Source organism: Maylandia zebra, linkage group LG11, assembly GCF_041146795.1.
Source record: "Maylandia zebra isolate NMK-2024a linkage group LG11, Mzebra_GT3a, whole genome shotgun sequence".
Classification (NCBI taxonomy): domain Eukaryota; kingdom Metazoa; phylum Chordata; class Actinopteri; order Cichliformes; family Cichlidae; genus Maylandia; species Maylandia zebra.
Genome location: NC_135177.1, coordinates 23363149 through 23385293, shown reverse-complemented (window position 1 = coordinate 23385293; position 22145 = coordinate 23363149). Strand labels below are relative to the sequence as shown.

General features: G+C 42.7%; 2 protein-coding genes across 6 annotated transcripts; both read right to left on the bottom strand.

Annotated features, from left to right (window-relative positions):
* Positions 1-4064: 4064 nt before the first annotated feature.
* On the bottom strand, positions 4065-10896 carry LOC101479716 (uncharacterized). Of its 5 annotated transcripts, XM_012919048.5 has the most exons (4): positions 10563-10803; positions 9929-9966; positions 7407-9833; positions 4065-5160 (listed from the first exon to the last, which is right to left on the bottom strand). In XM_012919048.5, exons 3-4 carry the CDS (start codon positions 9807-9809, stop codon positions 4798-4800), a joined length of 2766 nt encoding a protein of 921 aa, XP_012774502.1. In that variant the 5' UTR covers positions 9810-9833; positions 9929-9966; positions 10563-10803; the 3' UTR covers positions 4065-4797. The 5 variants fall into 5 exon arrangements, with proteins under 5 accessions (XP_012774502.1, XP_004550758.1, XP_076746156.1 ...); XM_004550701.4 differs by lacking the exons at positions 9929-9966; positions 10563-10803 and adding an exon at positions 10810-10896; XM_076890041.1 differs by lacking the exon at positions 9929-9966 and having other exon boundaries at positions 10559-10803.
* A 195-nt stretch (positions 10897-11091) lies between these two features.
* On the bottom strand, positions 11092-21912 carry ntd5 (ntl-dependent gene 5). The gene is made up of 8 exons (XM_004550699.6): positions 21761-21912; positions 20632-20766; positions 20069-20260; positions 13519-13636; positions 12987-13063; positions 12196-12378; positions 11812-12009; positions 11092-11707 (listed from the first exon to the last, which is right to left on the bottom strand). The coding sequence occupies exons 1-8, from the start codon at positions 21825-21827 to the stop codon at positions 11625-11627; spliced, it is 1053 nt and encodes a 350-aa protein (XP_004550756.1). The 5' UTR covers positions 21828-21912; the 3' UTR covers positions 11092-11624.
* Between the last annotated feature and the right edge of the window lie 233 nt (positions 21913-22145).

The window sequence follows — 22145 nt, the reverse complement described above, 5'->3', positions numbered from 1 at the left end:
CTTTATCACTTCAATCACTTGGCGATGTGCCTTGTGCCACTCAGAAGGCCTGCTGCCCGTTCCACTTCACGCAGCACAAACACAGCCACACACACACAAGGAAATTTCAAACACGGACTCTACAGATTCCTGTCCTCCGTCTGTCTATCATCCATCTGTCTGTCAGTCACTGCACTTTGAAGCTCGGTGCAATCTGGATAGTTAGCAGCCAGCACACACAGAGAAGCGCGCATACTGTACAGTGCACACACATCTCCAGCTGGACTGCTGAGCTCACACATTCAACTGGTTGAATATTCATCATCTCCATCGCGCGCTGAGGACCTTGTGAGCTCAGCAACGCAACAGCCCAGTGGTGTCAATTAAAGGGCTCGAATCTGTTTTGTGTTGTTCTTTCTCGTTCTGATAGGAGGCCACCGATTTAAGTGAACGCTCGAAGTGACCTTCACAGTAGGTAAGCAGTACTTCAATTGGCTTCTTCAACAAAAAAGTGAGGCGCTGTTAGGTGACAGGGGGGGTTATATTTATTAGAATTTGATCTAAACAACACAAAGATATGAATAGAGCGTTGTAGCCTTGTAGTTCAGAGTGCTGCTGCTGCTGGTGCAATAGTGTGGAGGATATTTTCTATTTAAACACCTGAGTATTGTTCCTGACCATGTCCAGATATTCAGATGGCCTCTACAGTCACCGGATCTCAGTCCAATAGAGCACATTTGAGATGTGATGGAAAGCAGCTGTGTGATGCGGTCATGTCAACATGGAGCAAAATATCTGAGGAATGTTTCCAGCACCTTGTTGAATCTGTGTCATGAAGACATTTCGACAGGCAAACGGGAATATCAAGGTGTGCCTAATGAAATGACTAATAAATGAACACATGAAAAATTTTACCAGTGTTAAAAAAGTTTTTTAATTTTGGTTTCCAAGGACAATCATTATTTGATTATTGAGAAATGTATGTAAGTAAAAATTTTCAACTTGAGTACTTCATTCATCAAGATTTGATGTGTGATTTAAGTGTTCCCTTAATTTTTTTGACAGGTTCGTATTTTTCCAGTCTGTCTGTCTGCCTGTAATCATTCTTCCTGTCCATACTGGCACTGAAGTCATTGCTTCTCGATATTAGGCAAGCAGAAGAGATGGAGTACAAAGCACGGTCCTCTTTTGTGCAAAACTGACCTCTAAAACTCTAAAATATGAGGCTTCCTCAGCATGAATTTGTACAAATCCAGATGATGTTTGCTCTAGTTAAAAGGTTTTAACACTTTAGCTTCCATAGGCAGTGTGTCCTTGTTGGCCTTTGGCAGAAAAGTAGTAATACAAAGAGAGAATTTGGTTCCTGAAGATACTGTAAGCCACCTCTTTCATTAAAATTTAGATTTCTGAGTCGTATTAAATTCAGCCTAATGTCAGAGCTCTTACAGCGAGCTCTGATTGTGGATTTTGTTCCCCATCTCTACACTGAAGTGCCATTAAGAGGGATCCTCTCACAGGCATGAACAAGGGGAGCAATTACAGTTACTTACAGTCCTAAACCACAGTGCGAATGGGGTTTGTTAGCATTGTTTTAAGACAAACTTGAAAATTGTAAACTGAAGCTGCACTGATAGCAGTGCAATTCCTGCTGAAAATATGGTAATAAAGTGGTATTATTTTTTTCAAAGCAATTAATACCATATTCAGTTTTTACACATCCCTAAAGTCTCCTTGTAATTAAAAAAATTCAAAGAGGTAAAGCTAAAATATCTGCTTTTTAATGCTCGGCTATCTGCGAGCACAGGGCATTTCACAGGAGTAAATTAACCACTCTTAATAAACTCCTCAGTTAACCTTTGATCCTCACACTCTGCACACCTTTCTCCTTCCACTGACCCTCTGTGAAAGTGAATTTCCTAAACTAAAACACAATGGTGCTCAGCACAAGCCTTTCAGGAGGCCAACGCTGCTCAAACAGCACAATGGCCGGCGTAGAAATGAAGAATGGGACGCCCATGACGACCCAGTCAGGTCATTTGAGCGATACAGTATTTAATAACTTATCTCCAGCTTACCTCTCTTAGGCTCCATGGCTTAAATGGAGCAGAAAATTGAGAGAGTGCAAAAAACAGAGGCCCGGCTTCCAAACTCAATTACTCCCTGGAGGCTGTCCAAGTGGTCAGCCTGCACACCCAAGCAGGGTGTTTTTTCCTTAATCATAGGAAATCATGTAAATCTCCTCTGTGGCGATTAAGCTGGCAAAAATGGATCAAATTAAGAAGAAGAATAACTTCATGCTGTGTAAAGACTTGAAAGGTGAGGCTGTGTTGTGCAATCCACAATGTGATAAATGGTCTGGTTCTTATATGGTGCTTTTCTACTCTATCTGAGCACTCAAAGCATTTTATACACCATGCCTCATTCATCCATTCATACAAGCACTTTTTTCTATGCTTAAGAGCTTTCTGTCTAACATTCATACCCCAGTGGATGCATCGGAGAGCGACTTGGATTTAGCATGCAGACTGAAGCAGCCAAGGACCGAACTATCAACCTTCATACCACCAGCTTTACCTCTTGAGCTAAAATAACTCCCTACAAAGCAAGGTGGAAGGAGATAGAGAACAGTAAAACTTTAGGACCTCTAGTACGAGCTATGCTAGCAGAAAGGAAACTAAAAAGTGAACTTTTTTTTTTTTTTTTTAAAAACCACCAGAATAAAGTTGGCCTTTAGATTTTGCCAGAAAGTAATCAAAAATGTGACTTAGAGAGAGAAATAAAACATAATGACTCAGATTTTACCCCCCAAAAGATGCCAGTTAAAGTATGGACTAGTAAAGACCTAACAGCCTACTGTTGCTTTATACACAGAGAAATTATGGTTTGGAGAGGTTAAATTAAATCATAAGGAGGGGCTGAGAAACAAGCAGAAACCGATATATTGAATGTCTTCCTATCAACAAACAAACAAGAAAGCAGATATAAAATAATATCGAGGCTTTGCAATTCTTAGAAGTAAGCATCCAAAGTCATACAGACGAATGGAAAAGTGAAGTGGAAATAGTTGTATCTGCAGAAGAATGGGAAACTATTGGGGAATTATGCTTTTCATATCCCTGGAGGCCATTTGAGTGGAAAAACATTCTAAGATTTTTTTTATTAGCGCTGCCCCGAGAAAGCACCAAGGTGTAGGAAGGAATTGTTGGAGGATATGTGGCTCATCAGTGGGTAATCATTGCCATTTATTCTGGGAGTGTTCAAAACTCAGGCTATTTTAGAGTGAAATCCATTTGATGCTCTGACAGTGAATTTAAGCGCCTCGGCACAAAGATCCAAACTAAAGAAGGCAAATACTGAATGAGAGTACTACCTGTAGGAGGGTAAAAGCCGTTCTTCTCTGACAAAAAAGTGATCAGACACGAACTGAGGATTAGTTCAAACGTAATGGGAATATTCTCCTTTTCCCTAAAAGCGCAGCAGGATAAGTTCATGGAACTGTGATCAAAATGGATTGCATTTATCACCCGACTTCAACCAGACTTAGTTTAACTGGAAGCGACAGTTTTATTATCACTGTGATGAAAACTGTGACGCTTGAAACTTGTATCTAAATCGCAACAAGCACAGAGAGAGGATGGGGTTATGTCTTTCTGCTATAATGTATTATAATTAGTAAAATATTAGAGAAATTAATACAATGTAGAGTTTTTTTGTTTCGTTTTTGGCAAAAGTCTGCATGTAACGCTCAATTGTAATAGTTTATATATTAAAATTGTGTTAGCAGATTATAATTTAATGGGTGTATTTTGGTTTTGTGTTGTAGCTTCACACATAAAAAGGATTTTTTTTTTGTTGTTGCTTTTTTTTGTTTTTGAAAAACGGGGCAGCTGGAGCTCAGCAAGCAGAACTATGTTCATTAACTGGAAGGTCAGTGGTTTGATCTCCAGCTCCTCCAGCCTGCAGGTCACAGTGTCCTTACACAGAAACACACTCTATACAGCAGCTCAAAACAGTGGGAGCGATATGTAAATACAGTCTGTTTATACTATTTAAAGTGGAGGAAAAGAAAGAGCAGAAATAGAGAGTTAGCTTTGTGAAAATTTAATACCAATAAATTAACAATATTCAAAATTTAAACAAAAACAAAATTGAATATAGAGTTTATATTAGAATAACTCAAAAAACATTTGGTCAAACTCTTACAGGATGTGGATTAAATACAGAAGATCAACAGCGGCAACGAAATTAAAAGTAAGCGTTTTCATACACAATGTAAAAAAAATAACTTTTGAGTTCAAAGAAAACGAGTGCAAATTCCTCACAGTGTGTCTGACGGTAGGAAAGATTATATCTTTCATATGAGATAGTGCAGAAGTGCAGCTCTTACAAGTAGTACTCTTTATATACACGACTAGAGCAGAGGATTGTTTAGTTCATAAGCTATCTTTCTTTTTCGAGCACTTTAGGGTTTCATCGTGGATTGCATGGGAACGCAACTTCATGAGGACTTGTTAGCGTTTTAATTAATGTTATGAATTCCCACACACACACACACACACACACACACAAAGAAAACATGACTTCAAGAATGAGTTTTCCCTTAATTCAAAGTCACATCTGACTTTGAAGGCTGTGTTTTGGCCCTTTAAATGGAATGGGAATAATATACATTCATATAAATAAATTAACATTAAAAACAATAAATATGAAAGTGCTCCCTTCTTTGATTCTTAGTCAATAAAAAGAAAAGATCAGAGTCTAACTGTAGTTAGATATCATCAACAGCACTTCTCCCCTAACTCCCTTTACTTTAAAGTGTTACGTTTCCACCTCAGACTCTGAGTTATCCAAATTAGACACAGTGGAGCTGTACCATTCAGCACTCTCCTCTTCCTCCTGGACTCCTGACACACCACCGCCTCCTCCGTCTCCTCGGCTGCCTCCTCTGTCTCTTCTCTCGTTAAGCATTTCCATGGCTACTTGGTGGTAGGGGTGCTTGCGTTTGGTGTGCCGCCGGAGGGTGTTGCGCTCGGCAAAGCGCGTGTGGCAAAGCTGGCATTGGTAGGGCTTCTCTCCGGTGTGCACCCTTTGATGGCGCTGGAGCTCACCTGCCTCCCTGAAGCGCTTGGCACAGATGGGGCACACAAAGTTCCTCTGGCCTGTGTGGATGTGCTTGTGTCTCTGTTTAAAACGAGAGACGAACATCCAAATGATTACTCAAAGGCATATAAACAACATTTTAAGTGACATTTATTTGCAAGTAAAAGGGCTTGTGGGAGGCGGTGAAGCAAAAATGAACTATCATAGCCCAAGAATCTTTTCCTCTGGTCTGTAATGTTGTTTATTTTTATTTTGCTGTATTCTGGAGCTATCCTCTGTAGAGATGTTTGCTTTCTTTTTACCAATAACGAACTAAAGGGCCTTGTGGTTCTCAAACCATCAAACTGAAAAAAAAATACATGAGAAATTTCATGTAAAACTATTTTCTTTCTGCTGTCTACATCTGCCAACCAAAAGAAGCAAACAGCTGACTAAAATTATATCTCAGCTGGTGGGGGGTGAAGCCATTAATGTTTACAGTCTGTCATGCTGACACGAGCAGGAATTATAACAGTTCCTTCATGAAAATGCTCATAACAAGCATTTTGGAATAATCAGCCCATAATTTTGAAAAAGAAGCATGACTGCTGAGGTTTTTATACATCTTTGGTGCTTTGAGCCCCACAAGGCAAAGTCTATTTACTGTAGTTCCATTATATTCAGTGGAATACAACTCGGTAAGTCACACCAAAACGATCTAGATAAATAAAAAGCAGTACAGGTCCAGAGGAACGTATGTGTATTTGATTTAGAGGTGAGCTGTTCCTTCGGTGTTTGCTCTCATCTTCGTAGTGCTTCGTTGGCTCTTTTAGCTCACTGTGTGAGTTTTTAGTATATCTGATAATGTCTGCCTCAGCAGGCGCTGGTATTTGAAGCAGAAATCTCTAAATATCAACTCCATAGCTACTGCTTAACTTCTACATAAGTGTGTAGATGAGCAGCAGCTTGACTAAGTTTGATATTTCACCTAGAAAGAGGGTAAGATGTCAGGTGTTTGATGACAGAGGAGCTAAAACAACTGCTTGGACAATAAAACTGACTGCCAGCTATTTTGAGACTTAACTATAACTTCTAATTATTTTTTAAGTGAGAATGTCAGATATTTTGTTTGCAGATTTTACTGATGTTACCTCAAAGAGCCGGACAGTGGGCTTGTAGCTTTTGTGCATGTGTGTGAGAGAGATGCATTCAGGTCGACACGCCATACAAGTTGGTGGCGGCAATGTCCCAGTGGGGCATCTCACATCTGGAGTGTGTGCATACTGTGGGTAGGCTGCAGACCTACAATAAGCCCCACTGTGGGCCCCCCTTGGCTTAATGTGGGCAGCCCACAGTAATGAAGGTGCTGGGGACTAAACATAATGAAAGGAGTGCATTCTGCTTTCAAAAGTGTGCTGCCACTCACACATCACCCCTACTCTTGCTTCCCTTCACGGAAAATCAAATGAATTCTAAACGTTTATCAGTAACATATAACGCCCTGCGTGGCTGCGCTCCTGCAGCAGAACTACTGAGACCTTTTAACAGCAGTTGGCCTCTCAGATCACATGATCAGGGTTTCTTACCTGTTCCGTACACTTATGTTAAATCCGGAGAAGATCAAGCTTTTAAGGTTGTTGGAACGCCCTTCATCAGCCAATCAGGAGAAGTCATTATTATAGTTAGTTTCCCCTTAATTATCGTCCCATTATTTTTGGCCATAGTTCACATTTGATGTGTTTTTGTAAGAATGAGTGTGTTTGACTGTGTGTCCATATGCTGGAACATGTATACTTGGTTTTATTCAAACTATGAAGCACTTTGGAACTGTGTGTTTTAAAAGGTTCTATACAAATAAAGTTATTGTTGTTGTTGTTACAGAGAACAGAACAAGGGCAGCCAACATCCCCCCAAAAAGCTTTGAATGTCCTTAAAGAAGCCTGGAAAACTTTGAAGAATAAAGGTAGTGATACCAAATAATTTTTTGTTTTTGCTTATATGCTGCATGTTTGCACATGTTTCAGTAAATCTCTGTACCCATTTTCCTAGCATAACATAAAGAAATGAGGAGTGGCTCCAGAGTTTTGTGGTGTACTGTATTGATATTATTAAACTGACTAGCTTTCATCTGTGGTTTAGTACCAAGCAGGTCAATGCACCAATGTCAGGTTTGTCTCCAGGAGTGTGGCTGGTACTTTTCGAATAAATCAGCTAATTGTTCATGAACAATATTTGCACATTTACACACATATTAAAGTTTGTTTTTGCTGCTCCCAAGTGGCCAACATATTCATTTGTTATTACTTGTCTTTAGGATGAAATGATGGTTATGATTAGCTTGTGCTGACCTGCAGATGGCTGGAGCGTTTGAAGGCTTTGCCGCATTGCTGGCAAACATGAGGCTTCTTCTGCGAATGGGTAATGGCATGGCGCTCAAGGTCGGAGAGGTAAAAGAAGACCCTCGGGCACAGCTGGCAGTACAGCACCCTTCGGGAGCCCGCGGTGTTGGGTGACTGCTCTGGAGAGAGTGGATCTAGCGGGTCAAGTTTACCAGGGGGTAGGATAGGTCCGATAGAAGGGGAGGTAGGAGCAGCCGTGTTAGAGAAATAAAGATGGTCATCCAGAGGTAAATGTTCAGAGTGAAGGTCTGATTTGGAGTCAGGTGATTGGGCGTCTAATTCTGAGGCGGGCTGAGATAAAGAGTCATAGGTCAAACTAGCAGACGGCGGTCTCGGAGACGATGCTGTAAAATTTGATGGCTTGTTGTTTTCATTGGAGACCTCTTGAGCAGATATGGCTTCATTTCCAGGGTTTGATTCAGAGTAAGTGATCTGAGTTTGAATAAGAGGAACTGAGCTGTGGTCATCCTGAAGAGCAATAGTGGATGAAGGGACAGTGAGAGACGTAAGAACGGAGCCAGAATTTATGTTATTCACGCCAGACAGGATGACAGGGGGGTTATTGGGGCTGAGTCTGATGACAGGGTGAGACAGTGTAGGAAGAGGCGATCCCAATGTGCTAACCTGACCAGAGGACAGAGGAAGGGAGACCGGAGCTGCGGCCGTAATCTGGGACAGCTGGCCGGTCGAGGAGTCGAGGACAGCAATAGGGGTGGAGGTAGCGGTGGACTCACCAGAGGAAGAAGGTACAGAGGAAAGGAGAAGAAACACGGGAGTGGAAGCACCATGTGAAGTCTGAGTAACTGAAAGGGGAAGAGAGAGACCGAGTGAAGCCGAGGAGAGGTGAGAAGAGGAGGACAGGAGGAGAACAGGAGCATTGCCTGCAGGATTTGCGACAAGTTGAATGGGTTGGGTGGGGACTGATATCCCAGAGGAAGGGGACAAAACAGAGCTGGCATCCTGAACAGCTTTAACGCTCGGCTCTGCAGCCACTGAAGGGTTTGCGTTTGTAATCAAACTTGTGAAGACTTCTGGAGCTTTATCCTGATCATCACCTAGTGATGAAGAATCACTGATAGGGGGTGGCGAGGGGTAAAAATCACCAGAAGGTGCATTTAGGGCATTATCTGTACTTTGGCTGGGACCTGCTAACGGTGCCAAAAGCGACGACTCCTTTCCTTCTGCTTCTTCTGAATTAGCATGATCAGACTGAGAATCCTCCACCCTGGAAGCATTGACTTGTGGCACTTTGAGTCCATCCGGATTGAGCATATACGGAATTCCCTGGTCATCGATGAGAAGAAGATTTTCAGTGTCACAGTCTATCGAAGAGAGAGAGGTCAAAACAGAGGTAGAAAAGAAAGAGGGAGACAGAAGAGCATCTTCAAGAGTATCTGTGCCGCATCCCTCATCGTCCTCTTCTACTATGTCTCTGTCTCCTTCTCCCTCATATTCATCCACCTCCATGATCAGAGAGCTCTCACAGCCCGAATCATCCAAGAAACGCCCATATCGCCTCTCTCGGCTCTCCCTTTTCTTGGGCAAACTCAGGTCCAGAGGTTCTGTCTGCTCCTCCGTTTCAACCTCATTGAATGTTTTGCAACACTTCAAGTCCATTTCTCGCAAAATTAAAGGAACATTTTTCTGAATTTCCTTCTCTGTAGTTTCCTCTTTAATCCTCGGCTGACTTAAAAACTTAACTGTATTAGCAGTAAAAGGAGTTTCCGACCCATCAATGTGGACAATTTTAACATCCAAAATGTCTCGGTCTTTACACAATTTATCCCGTTTCTCTGCTTCTGTCTCAGGAAATGCTTCGGCTTCTTCTTCAGTCTTCTGGTAAGTAACTTCCATGATTTCTCCTTCATTTTTAACAGCTGGCACACAGATTTCACGTTTCTTCTGTGATTCAGCAGAGACCAACACGGGTCCCTGAAATTCTGAGAGAGCAAAGTCTTTGGTCAGGCTGATAGCAGAGTTTGTGATTGGCTTCTTGCACCGTGGAGGGACAACAATTTTGATTCTTATTGGCTGGCTGTGCAAAACAGGCACTCCAGACTTTACTGTAATTGGCTGTCTGAGCCCACCAATCTTAGTTGTTTCCTGAGAGGCTGGCTCATAAGTCCCGCCCACCTCTGGCTTTTTCCCATTGATTGATAGAGCATCTTGCCTGATGGTCACTGCTGCCGTGACAGGGCATGGCTGGAGGTTACCTGGTACAGTACTGCATGCAGTTTCGTCCTTTGGGTCCAATAAAGTCTCTGTCACTGGCCCTGATCCCTCTCCACACTGGCTGCCATTTTGGACATCCAGGCTGCCACTGGTCAGGACTGAAGCCAACTGAGAATCCATTTTGGGGCATACCTAGTTATATTTCTTTTAAATAAAAGTAAAATAATAGATTAGACACTAAAATAAGGACAATTATAATAAAGAAAATGTGCATTTTAATTATAGCCTTTTGCTTATACCAGAAGAGGAAGATTATTAAATAAATATCCTTAGTTGGCTGGATGGGAGAAGAAGAAGAAGAAAGTCTGGGGATTATTGGGGTCAACTTTAGTGCGAAATGCCCAAACCCACTAGTGCTGTGATATTATAAGCAGCGTGCAGACTATTCAACCTAAATCCTCGGGCCGAAACGATGAACGACTCGTATGACCCTCTTCCTCAACAGCAAACGTGCTGTCAATTTACATGATCCCAAATCTTAGCTCACAATTCCTAACGACGGATCACCGATAATGAAAAAAAACGCACCGGAGTACAGAAGGGTCCGAATGATGCGAGTGAAATTTCATTTCCTGGCTTACACTTCTTCCGTCCACATTCATCATACATGATGAAACCTTCCATTATAAAATTCGCATCAGAACATTATTCATACCCGGTTAAGCTCGCAAGAACCAGCCTGTTCTACCCCCTTTCTGCTTATAAACCGAGAAGAACTATCCGCGGAGGACGCCATTACGCACAGTCCTAGGTCCGAAATGCCAACGTTATTATTATTCCGCGTGTGCGCCCTGACGGCTCTCGGACCTGGGACAACGCTGTCGCAAACGCGCGCGTCGGAGTAGAAAAACCCCCCCATGTATATTTACACACAGTCGTGGCGTGGAGCGGATCCTTCCCCTTGCACCGGAGCTTCCTCGGACCCACAGCCAGCCATTTTAGAGCCGAGGGTCCGAGATACCGCGAGCGCAGCTTTAGGACAAACTTTCCCGGTGAGCTGTCATTTATTCCAGCCGTGCTGTCAGAGCCGGTGTTGTGCCGGACACGCTTTCGATACATTTAAAAACTGGATTTTAAACTATACTCCACCCATACTCTCGCTGCATAGGGACTGGCTTACCCAAGCTGTGGATATTTCCGGAGGACCAAATATGACTGTGCAGTGTAAAGGGTGATGCTGCGAATGCTGTGGGAGGGAGGGGTCAAGGGGAGTTGCTATGGTGTCGCAGCCTACCGGGTCCGACCAGTAGCCATGTTCAGCCTATGAGTACTGTTGAACCTGCAGCCTGCAAAGAAAGGCTCTCTGTGCTCCCAAGAATCAAAGAGAAGGGGGCAAAGCAGGAGAGGTAAAGTGGAATCACACAGGAGGGTTTTATTTGCCATCAAAGAGCTGGAGAGCAAAGCATTTTGACAATATTTTATTTCAAATCTCTCATGTTAAAAACTTACAAGCTTTGAGACTTGATGCGTCGGGCTCAACAGAAGAAAAAAGATCACACAGTGAAACATCACAGAGTCGAGTCATTATGAATTAGGCTACATGAAGGTATCGTCAGGGGTATAGCTGGTACTACTGTATTATACACACACAGTCATGATTACATATAGATTGCATCTATGGCACAATTTGGTTGAATTACTTCACAGTTATGCCTGCAGTTGAATAGTATTCAGGGCAAAGAGAGGAAAGTTGAGAGCAGTGGTGAAACCCCGTGAGGCCAAAAGAAAGACATCTTAGGCTGCTGATCCACAAAAGCTGTGAAATCAAAAAAAAATAGTCCCTGCATCTAACTAACTGTAGCTCTGATGGTTACAGAGAAGCTGCAGAGCGGTCAGGGAGGAGGTGTACGGAGGGCGTGTGTTTTGGAAGTGCTCGAATTGTGGCACAGTGTCTGTCATGAGCGCTGGGTGGGTCGAGATCAGACGTGCAGGTCATTACTCCACGTCGCCGGGCTCGCATGCTTCAATTTCCGAGACCAGCCGATGAGGAAAGAGTTTATACTGCAGCCACGTTGGCTCTGAAGAACGATAAGATTGCACAACTATTAGAAACACTTCATGGCGTTACAGATGTTAGTTACACGTGACAAAGAACCGGGCACGGCGGCTGGTGCAGGTTTACCAAGGTAGCAGGCTGGTGTCTGCAGCTTTCCATTAAAGCAGGTCTGGGTTGCGGTGAAGCTGCATTGCTTACGAGAATGTTTGCAGAAGAACGTCACGTTTTCCCCGTGGGGAACCATGGCATCTGTAACATCAAACGGCCAGCGTTTCACGCCACCAATCATCACGCGGCTTCGCTCGGCAGGAATGAGACAACGAGCTGTGAGGGTGACCAACAAGGTATGAAAGTATCATATAAACATCAGACACATAATGCTGTGTTTATTAATTGCCGTGTGTAGGTGCACATTTATTTGAGTTTCTAGGACTTTATGCAAAGGTGTCTCTCTACATTTTACTTCAGCTTTGTTAAATAGTCCGGATATTAGATTGGATCGTTCCTCACCTCTACAGTGCGGGGGCGGCGCACTCCAGCTGCCATTGGACAGACAGGTGATCATCTGGGGTCCATCCAGGAGGAAGTTCTTTTTGCACAGGTAGTGGATGTCAAAGCCCACTTCATACTCAGTCTTTTGGACAGCCACTACATAGCCCTGCTCCACCTCTGTAGGAGGCTGGCAGTACACTTCTATTGAAGAAAGCAGGTTTATCAGTAAACTTAATCAGAAGGTTTGCTGACATTTAAAACACAGGAGCAGAGTTACTATTTCACAGGACAAATGCACAGTTGCTCAATTTTTCATCATTGTTTAAAACCTTGAAACTCCACTGAAGTAACCTCGCTCTTATCTTTAACATGTTTTAATAAATGACAGGCCCAGCCGTACTCCCGTTGGCCTGATTCGAGAACTATCCTCAAAGAATTTTCCATTTCTGTTAAACAGGCCATGAAATCCCAGGTTTGACCACACGATGGCAGAGAAGCACTGCAAAACGGAGCAGTAGCTCCTGAAAGATGCATGCCTGAGAGTGTCTGTGTGTTTCTGTCTGGCTTCTCTGATTCAGTATTTCTTAAATATCAGCTCTCAGAAATGCATGCATGCTACAAATGATGGAAAAACAAACCATTTCTGAGCTGATGTTATATTTAGACTCAGTTTGATCATTCGCTACCCAAGCATTTTCTGCTAACCTGCTAAAAAAATGGATGAAGTTACACTAAGAGTGAAGAAAACGTAGCACACATGCATGTTCACACATGATGGTTAGTCAGCACAGGACGCCCTGTACACTTACTTTTACAGATCGGGTGAGGATACTGCCAGGTCTGATTCTCCTGGCAGAAATTTTCCCTGCTCCCCACTATATCCGCCCTGCAGGAGAAAAAGGAAAGAGTGATGGAGACAGACGGTGGTGCGACATGTACAGTACTGACTAAATGTGATGGAGAAAAAGGTGTAAATGTTTCCTTTTTCCACCGTCTCTCTGTGAGAGTGACTAAATTTTGTGTGCACAGTTCTCTGGCTGACACATCCACTCAGGCTCATCTTATCCTGTGAGATGAGTCAGTGCGTAAAGGGGAGTCAATACAAGATTAGACTGTAATGACCTAGTTAGCTCAATGGAGAGATTGTCAGCTGGGAGATCAAAATGAATTCCCTGCCATTCATTGCTCATCACACCTCTGCTGTATTCAAGCCTTCCCTTCACTCCCTCCCTCTTCTTCACACTCCGTCTCCGTTCTCTCACTTCCTCCATTTCCATCTCTGTGGCATTTCAAGTTTTGAGACCCCCGCACATTCACACTCAACGTTAACCCTGCCCTCACCCAGACAGGCAGCTGTAGCGGATGGATGTTCCTACAGCAGCGTCTCCCTGAATGCTGAAGGTGTTGGTCACTTCCTCGGGCAGAGGGCAAGTCTGGACAGCAGCAAGTTCAGGTGACTCTGATAGTCAAAGAAGACAAGAGGCAGTGAATGGCAGGTTAAACATGCTATCTATAAAATACACTCACTGGCCACTTCATTAGGTACATCAGTTCACCGGTTTGATAATGCAAATATGTAATCAGCCAATCACATGGCAGTAAGCCAGTGCATTTGATCATATAGACATGATCGTGTCGACCTCCTGAAGTTGAAATGGAGCATCAGAATATGAAAGGTGTCTCAAGCGACTCTGTATCTGGTCTGTTTATTTCAGAAACTGCTGATCTACTGTGATTTTCCACCATAACCATCTCTAGAGTTTACAGAGAATGATCTGAAAAAGAGAAAATATCCACTCGTAGCCAGTTCTCTGGGTGAAAATGTCTTGTTGATGCCAACGGTCAGAGGAGAATAGTTCAAGCTGATAGTAGAACAACAGTAACTCAAATAACCACGTGTTACAACTAAGATATGCAGAAGAGCCTCTCTCAACGCACAGCGTTGAGCTACAGCAGCCATAACATATACTGCTCCTGTTACCTAAGAAGAGGAAACTGTGCCTTCAGTTCACTCAGGCTCACCAACGCTGGACTGTAGAAGACTGGAAAAAAAATGTTGCCTGATCTGATGAGTCTCGATTCTTGCCGCAACATTTCTTGCCTTGTATCAGCAGTTCGGGCTGGTGGTGGGGGTATGATGTTCCAGAGGGATATCCTTTAAATGCCAAAGTATACCAAAGTATTGTTGCTAACCATGTCCATCCCTTTATTGCTGCAGCAACAGTGGGATGCTGTCACGTCAATATGGACCAAAATCTCTGAGGAATCTTTCCAGCACCTTGATAAATCTATGCCACGAAGGATTAAGGCAGCTTTGAAGGTTAAAGGGGGTCCAGCTCAGTACTAGCAAGATGTAACCACAAAATGGTAAGTCAGTGTACAAAGTCAAAATACACACAGTCACCTTTGTCATTCTCCAAATGCAGTTTCTTTTCTGTATCTACTGGTACGCTGACTCTGAACTACACTTCATTGGCAAATATTGCACTTTTTAGGAAAAACATTAATATTATTATTGTGTTGTTGTTGCAGGATTTTTCAGTGGCAGAAAAGACCCAGTCTACTCTACTCCATTCATCTGCTAACTAACTATAATCACAGGCATTACAGACTGCAGGAGTACATATAAACATCTAAAGATCAGACTGCACAAAAGTGCACAAAACTGCAGTCATTGCAAGAGTAAAGCATTCAATAGCATACATGTCCTCATGCATTTGTTTCCAAGACATTAAGTATATTAAGTGAATGATAATAATGACTCACAATGACCCCAAAAAAGCCCTCGATTGAGTGACATAGATGTGATAAGAAAGGTAAAATCTACTATCAGAGTTTGCTATCAGAGTATAGTTTGGTTAGTTTTGGGCAATGACGACCTAATAGCTAGTTTTAGGAAAAGATGGTAGTTTGGGTTAAAATATCTGCGTCTTAAGGAGCCGCTGTGACAAAAAGCCCTGAATGCAAACTCGTCCCATGTGTGAAGAAAATCAAGAAAAAACCTGAAGGAAATGAAACAGGAAGAAAAACAGAGAGCAGGACCAGCCATCATGTCATCTCATTTGACTTGTGTTAACCAAGGTTTCCATATAGTTTGTGACCCACAGAGGCGTTTGACACAGTGTCTTGTTTTATTCAAGTTGAAACAGGCCTTCTTAGATAATAAATCAAAGTTCGACGAGCAGGTGAAACGCCGCCCCGCACGTCCCCGAGCTCACAGCTCTAACTGTGATTGTATAACACCTGGCATTGTTCATTCCTAGATGTTTGAGTGCCTCACGCTTGTGGAAATATAAATATCAAGAGTGGTGCTTGGAGAGAGGCTGGAGTGACCTGAGCTGCATCAAGCGCGGGGTTTCAAAACTGAACACGGCTTTGAAAGGTAGAGACAGCGCTCGCCCGAGGGCTATCTTGGTATCTGAAACCGAGAAACGTTAATGTGAGAATGTAAAGGGACCTATGGGAGAGGGAGAGTTACGACTCTGTTTGGCTGCAGTTGAGAGCCCGAAGCAGAGTTCTGTTTTCACATACCGCCCTGCTCCTACCTTGTACCGCTGCCACCCACACAGGCTGCAGCACCAAAGTGCTATAAAGCAGGTATACCAAATTCATCTTCTAAAAACTGTAAAACTGTGATGTTTTTTTTTTATTTTTTATTCAACGAAACAGCGCTAAATATGCACCAATTAGACCGAGATGAAAGATGTAACGGTACACCACGGTTCCCATATACTTTAGACCTCTTTATACTATGGGGTTTTTTTCCAATAAAAATATACACAGAGACATAAGTTATGACCTCGGCAGTTGTTTCTCTGCTTTCTGTAAGGTGGGGGTGTGGAATGTGGTCTGTCTATCTCCCCTGTCTTTAGACACAGAGTCTCCTGCTTACAACCTTCTCTTCATGATTCAACAATTAAGCATGTCAAGAAAACAGTGTAACACATTCCCAGCAGATCAAGGATACAGAGTGATGCACATTTATCTAATGAACTAATATGTGAATATGTTCTGTTAACTCAAAAGTATAATGAGAACTAAACTAATACAGATCACACACTCTATTTTAAAGGGTATAATATGATCTACAGCAGTATTCTAATTCAACTACTTTGATTACATATATAAGGTAACATATAATAACAGAATAATATCACACCACACAACACAAGCTGAAAAGCCTAGAGCTGCACACTTGTCCTTGGCTCCTATTGTAGAGAGAGACCTTATCAGAGGCCTCGGATGGAAGCGGATGAGAGGAGAAAGAGATGAGAGGAAAAGAGGATGAGAAGAAAGAGCAGAGGAGAAGAGAACTGGGAACAGAAAGGCCTCGAGCAGCGTGAGCAAGAGAGCTTTCAGACTGTAATCTGTCGCCCACACACACAAGCACACACAAACACAGTCGTGTATCTGACTTCACAGCGCATTGACACATTAATTTCCTGGAGACTTATTTCAACCTCAACTATGACTACTATTTGCCTAATCCTGACCTAAACCCAACCTTACTCTACCCCTCACATTTATATGTTAAACTAGATTGATTTCAAATGCATTGATTTGATTTTTGTCCCCATAAGGAAGGCATGTCCCCAGCATGAGTAATGCTTGGACACACACACACACATCTACCTCTCTACGTGTTGTTAAACGCACACCCTCACTCACATCAGACCCGCATTCACACTCGCTCTCGCTGGCGCAGCGTGCACGCAGCTCCGTGCCACTTTGACAGTGATCTGCCGCCCACTGCCTCTCAGCAGGCACGAAGGAGCTCGGCTCACACTCTAACACACATGCAAAGGACACACAATACAAACACTCTCACACGCTCTAAACCCACCTACCTTCTGCCTGTCTCTCAGAAGGAGGATACTCTACGAGCGAGCTGAGAATTGTATCCTTATTTCATCTCTGAATTGGTGAAAAAATCCTGAGGGTGAGACTGAAACGCAGCAGGGTTGAGGATTTCTAGGAAAGCATGTAGCTGCAGGTGGGCGATGAATGTAACAGGCCTCAGACCTTTAAAGCTGAATTACATTGTTATCATGAGCGTTGACAGGTTGACCTAAGCAATAGTACTGATCAGGTCTGGGGAGATACTAAGAAGAACCTTATGTTGCACGCTGCAACTTTATAGAGGTGAAGTAGTGAGGATGCCTTTTGTTTGAATTCAATTCAGAATCAACGCTTATTTTTCTATATTTCATGAGACAGAAACATAAAATATCTGCAGCCCACAGTGCTTGCAGTGGCAGTGCAGTAGTCTTCAAGTGGGTTTGCTTTTTAACACCCTGTCTTCTGGGTTTTAACTTTGGATATGTAATAATTTGAATAAGCAATGTATTTTTTATAAACTCTGGAGTCTGTTGTCTGTTTACATTGCCGCTCACAAGCCTGATTCGAACAACACGGTTACCTTGGAGCAGAGAAGCACTTTGGTTGTAAATTAACACAAATCGAAGGCCTTTGAACTTGCTCTCTTTGAATTGACATTTGTTCTTCCCTCTCGCTCTTTCTCTGTTGTTAGCACGCTCGCCTTAGCACAAGAAGGTTCTGGGTTCAAACCTTCCCGAGGCTTTTCTGTGCAGAGTTTGCATGTTCTCTGTGTGTCTGCGTGGGTTCCCTCCAAGGACGCTGTCTTCCTCCCACAGAGCAAAGACAGGCATGTTAGGTTTCAAATGTATGGTTAAATGTGGCTTGCAGTCTAAAACGCTTTAAGTGGTCAGTAAGACCAGAAGAGTACTATATAAATGCCTTTCTGTTTCCAATACGCTGGTCACATGTTTATTATAGATCTAGTACCAACCTATATCTTTAAACACAGCATGAGCAAAGTTTTAGTTGAACCTGTGTTTATGCGTGATTACACTTTCAGGCCGTAATTAGTCTTTTTTGCCTTGTTGGTTTTTGTGGTAGGTTTATTTTGTCTAGCCTTACATTATAATTTTGACCATATGTAGACTGCATCTTGCCCTCTAGTTCAGCAGCAGCATAAATACAACTGAAACAAGCAAATAATGTTACAAACACAGTTTCCAAAAACACACACATGAGCTGCAGACAAGAAGCAAGTCTGCTATAGTGAGCACATTTTCATCTCAGCTCTTGTGTATGGTAGTCCTGTTGCTATGGAAGCCACTGTAATAAATAAATTGTCATCTATAAGTTAAAATTTCAGGTTATTATCTCAAATTTGTGACGTATTGACTCACCACTGAGGAAATAGACATTTTTGAGATAATAACTTTAAATTTTGACTCAGCTCTGCGTGGCAAAAAAATAAATAAATAAAAGATAAATCTCAGCGGAGGAAACAGGGAATCATCTGTTTATAGCACCAAATACACTGCCTACCTTTCTGCTTTCTGTGTGGCAGATCCTTCCAGCAGGTACTGGAGAGGAGGTGTGGTTTGTTCCCAATTAGCATCACTGGAAACACCTGAGCCCAGTGTGCCAATGATCTGTAAAAGCCCTCAGAGCTCAATTACTGTGTCTCTCCTTTGTAAGAGGCTGTTTTTGGTTGTAATTGCTCCTTAGTTTGTTTTCTTGCACTAAATAATGTTGCCTCCACCCCCAACAGGACTGACTTCATACACCATAGCTAGTTTTTATTCTTTCTTTATGTTTCTTTTATTAAAAATAAAATGTTTCTTTGTTGGCAGTTGTGTGCTTCTCCATTTCTGTCATGGCAGTTCAACATTGCTGATGTAATATTTTGACATTAAGTGTTTCTGATTTAGTTTAGAAGGCTATATAAATGCAAGATTCCTACAGAGGCTGCCATTAGTTTTATTTATCCATCCATTATCTTCCACTTATCCTTTTCAGGGTCGTGGGGGGCTGGAGCCTATCCCAGCTGTCTTAGGGCAAAAGGCAGGGTACAACCTAGACAGGTTGCCAGTCTGTTGCAGGGCTAACACATAGACACAGACAACCATTTGCACTCACGTTGGGCAATTTAGAGTTTTTCCATTAACCTAACCCCACGAACTGTGTGTCTTTGGACTGTGGGAGGAAGCCAGAGAACCCTGCAGAACATGCGGGTGTGTTTTGTACCATCATCTAACACAGTAACACAATAACTAATGAGTGATAAGAAATGTATGATCCATCTAGAAGGCTCACTAGCTGATTAGCAATATTATCTCTATCTAGCTTGAATTCTTTCTCTGGTGTTTTCTCATCTGCTTTAATGACTCGCTCACACTGTTTTTCTGTAACACTATGTTTTGCCACTAATTCAAATGTCAGTAAGTAAACAGTTGTAATTCTTCCACTTTCTGAGTTGGTCCATAAATTCCAGATTATTTGCCCTTACATGTAACGTGGCATTTATGAATCTTACGAAAGAATCCAAATGTTGGGATTATTCAACATGACCCATGAAGTAAAAAAGGCAGCTTGCGATGCTCTGGGACGTTCTACATTTTTGTTTTCTAAAAAACAAATAAAACATGCTTGTGTATCTTTGTGTTGAACTTGTTTACCTCTAAATGTTGCACACGTATATGTTCTTGCACACATATTTTTTGAAATGCATATTCTTTGTATTTAAGATAAGAAACATGTAAGACATACTGTATGCATGCACAGACACAGCTGTGTATTCAGCTTTTGTCTCCTTTTAAAAGTTCTCGACAGTTCAATGGTAAAATCTTCAGACCCACTCTGAATAACCGAGGCTCTGGTTGCTATGGTGATGGGGAGAATAGGTCCCAGTTGTGTAATGTCTACGTTGACACAAATCACAGAGGGGTTTCTGGATTTCTCGTCTCACATATACACCCACAAACAGCTGTGTGTGTTCACTGCATAGACCTCCAGCTGACCACTACCTGTCAGGAAGAAACCCGAACCAAAGAACATTTTCCCGTGACCTCAAACCTACCTGTGCAGATGGGCTCATCGCCACTCCACTGTCGGTCACCCTGACAACGGCGAATAGTGGCATCCATGCCGCTGGGCAATGTGAATCCTGGCTTGCAGCGCACTTCAAGCAGGGCAGAAAAGGAGTGAGTGGGAGAGAGGAGGCGAGCTTCTGCGTTTTCGCTGTGGGGTAGAGGCCAGGGACAAGTACGACCTGAGGATGAAAGAGATGGTCCAGAGAGAGGAGAGAAAACAAGAGGCAGGGAACAAAACAATTCAGAGAATGTGCAGGAGACAAATGAAAAGAGCACAAATGAGGCTGTATAATGAGTCTGGATACACGCACAGTGCTCCCTTTTACAGCACAGAAGCATAATAAAAAGCTTCTGTTCAGCACTGGCATAAGGCTTTTATTTTATTTTCCATCAAGAAACACACACACACTGATGTATGTTGGCACAGCTGCGTATGCGTACGCATTTGCACGCACACACACACACACACACACACACACCCTTTTAATAGCTGAGCCCACAATGCTTTTCAAAGTGAGAACTGACAGCACACATGCATACAAATAGTTACCTGGAGCCACACAGCTGAGACCACACTGGCCGTCACACAGACACTGGCGTTTGCTGCCACAGTCACTGTCAGCTTTGCAGGGTCGTGGACACATCCTCCTTCCCTCCTCTCCCACAAGCCTCTCCGGACATGACCCTGTTGTGATACCCACACACTGTTACACAGTAATTGCCCCTTTGTTTACTCCTATTTCATTCATGGCCCCCCATAAAAAAAGGGAAAAAAAGACAAACGCTGTGTCGTAAAGAGATTTTGTTTGCCAATTCTGCTCTGTTTTCTCTGTGAAGGAAATCAAATTCAGTGTGGGTGGCCGGGCAAACACTTGCCACCCAGGTTGCAGAACGAAGAGGTTTTTCGATGGCGGGCTTTGCTGCTCTGTGCCTTTCAGCTATCAATCTTGTTCTTCACTGAAAAGTGAGTGTGTTTGTGTGAGAAACTTTATCTAAAATGCAATTCATGCAATTCTGAGTCATACATCATAAAAACCACAGTGAATTACTGTACATAAACATCAACATGACCTTGTCATTTGAGACGGAAAGGGGAGGGGATGTGGGGGAAACAAACTCGGTGCCCCATTTTTCGATTCTCAGAATGAAAATGTGTGCGCTGCTGTATTCACTCTGCTCAAAAGCACATGTGCACACAAAAAACATGAATGCGCAGCACATGATCGTTCCAGACATGGCATACATATTTAGCACCTATGATATTATATAACTAATTAGTCACTATGAAATGCAGGCCAGTATTATGGAAGACTTGGAACTGTTCATGTGAAGGTAAACAATGATCCAAAACAGCTTTGCAATCATTAACTACTGACTAGAAAGCCATACATTTATGATGTAGGCTACGTGCAAAATATACATACAAAATAAACATTAAAATAAAATCTTAGTTTCTTAATTAGTACACTATGACCAACATTTGCCACTTTCCAACTGACTAATTGCGTACGTCTGTATCCGAGCTATGTGCTCACCTAAATTTCAAACTACAACTTAGAGAAAGATGAAGCATTTCAGGGAAAATCCTAATGGCATCACTAAAGAGCATTCAGTCCAGCTGCGTTAACTGTGTATGCAGGGATCAGTGCTCTTCCAGGTGAAAGTGATGGAGGGCTTACCTGAATCCTGCAGGGATACGGTTCCAGTCAGAGCCCACATGGACAGCAGCAGCAGTGCACGGTCCATCTTTGGAGCGAGGATATGAGCAAGGGACACGCAGATGCAGCATTTTTAAGGAAGGGGGGAACAAAGGGTGGGAGAGGGGGAGAAAGAGGGAGAGGTCCAAAGAGAAAGAGAGGGAGAAGTGGAGAGAGAGAGGGTACAGCCCAGGAGCACACATCTGGTTTGTGTTGAGGAGGAGAAAAGTGAGGAAAATTCCACTCTGAAGGACCTTTCACCCATTTCTGTTGAGACAACAGATAAAGGGGGTGACATATGCATAACTACTGTCCACACAGAGAATTAACAAACAGGAAATGCTATAAAAGGAAGAAACTGATAGAT

What these genes read in the sequence shown, in the direction of transcription:
- LOC101479716 (XM_004550701.4), bottom strand. Translation starts at nt 9,809, where the DNA reads ATGGATTCTCAGTTGGCTTCAGTCCTGACCAGTGGCAGCCTGGATGTC. An exon ending in AACGCTCCAGCCATCTGCAG is followed by an intron (nt 5,161 to 7,406) that starts GTCAGCACAAGC and finishes CGTTTTAAACAG; the next exon opens with AGACACAAGCACATCCACAC.
- ntd5 (XM_004550699.6), bottom strand. Translation starts at nt 21,827, where the DNA reads ATGGACCGTGCACTGCTGCTGCTGTCCATGTGGGCTCTGACTGGAACC. An exon ending in TCTCAGCTGTGTGGCTCCAG is followed by an intron (nt 20,261 to 20,631) that starts GTAACTATTTGT and finishes TTTCATCCTCAG; the next exon opens with GTCGTACTTGTCCCTGGCCT. An exon ending in CGATGAGCCCATCTGCACAG is followed by an intron (nt 13,637 to 20,068) that starts GTAGGTTTGAGG and finishes TTTGACTATCAG; the next exon opens with AGTCACCTGAACTTGCTGCT.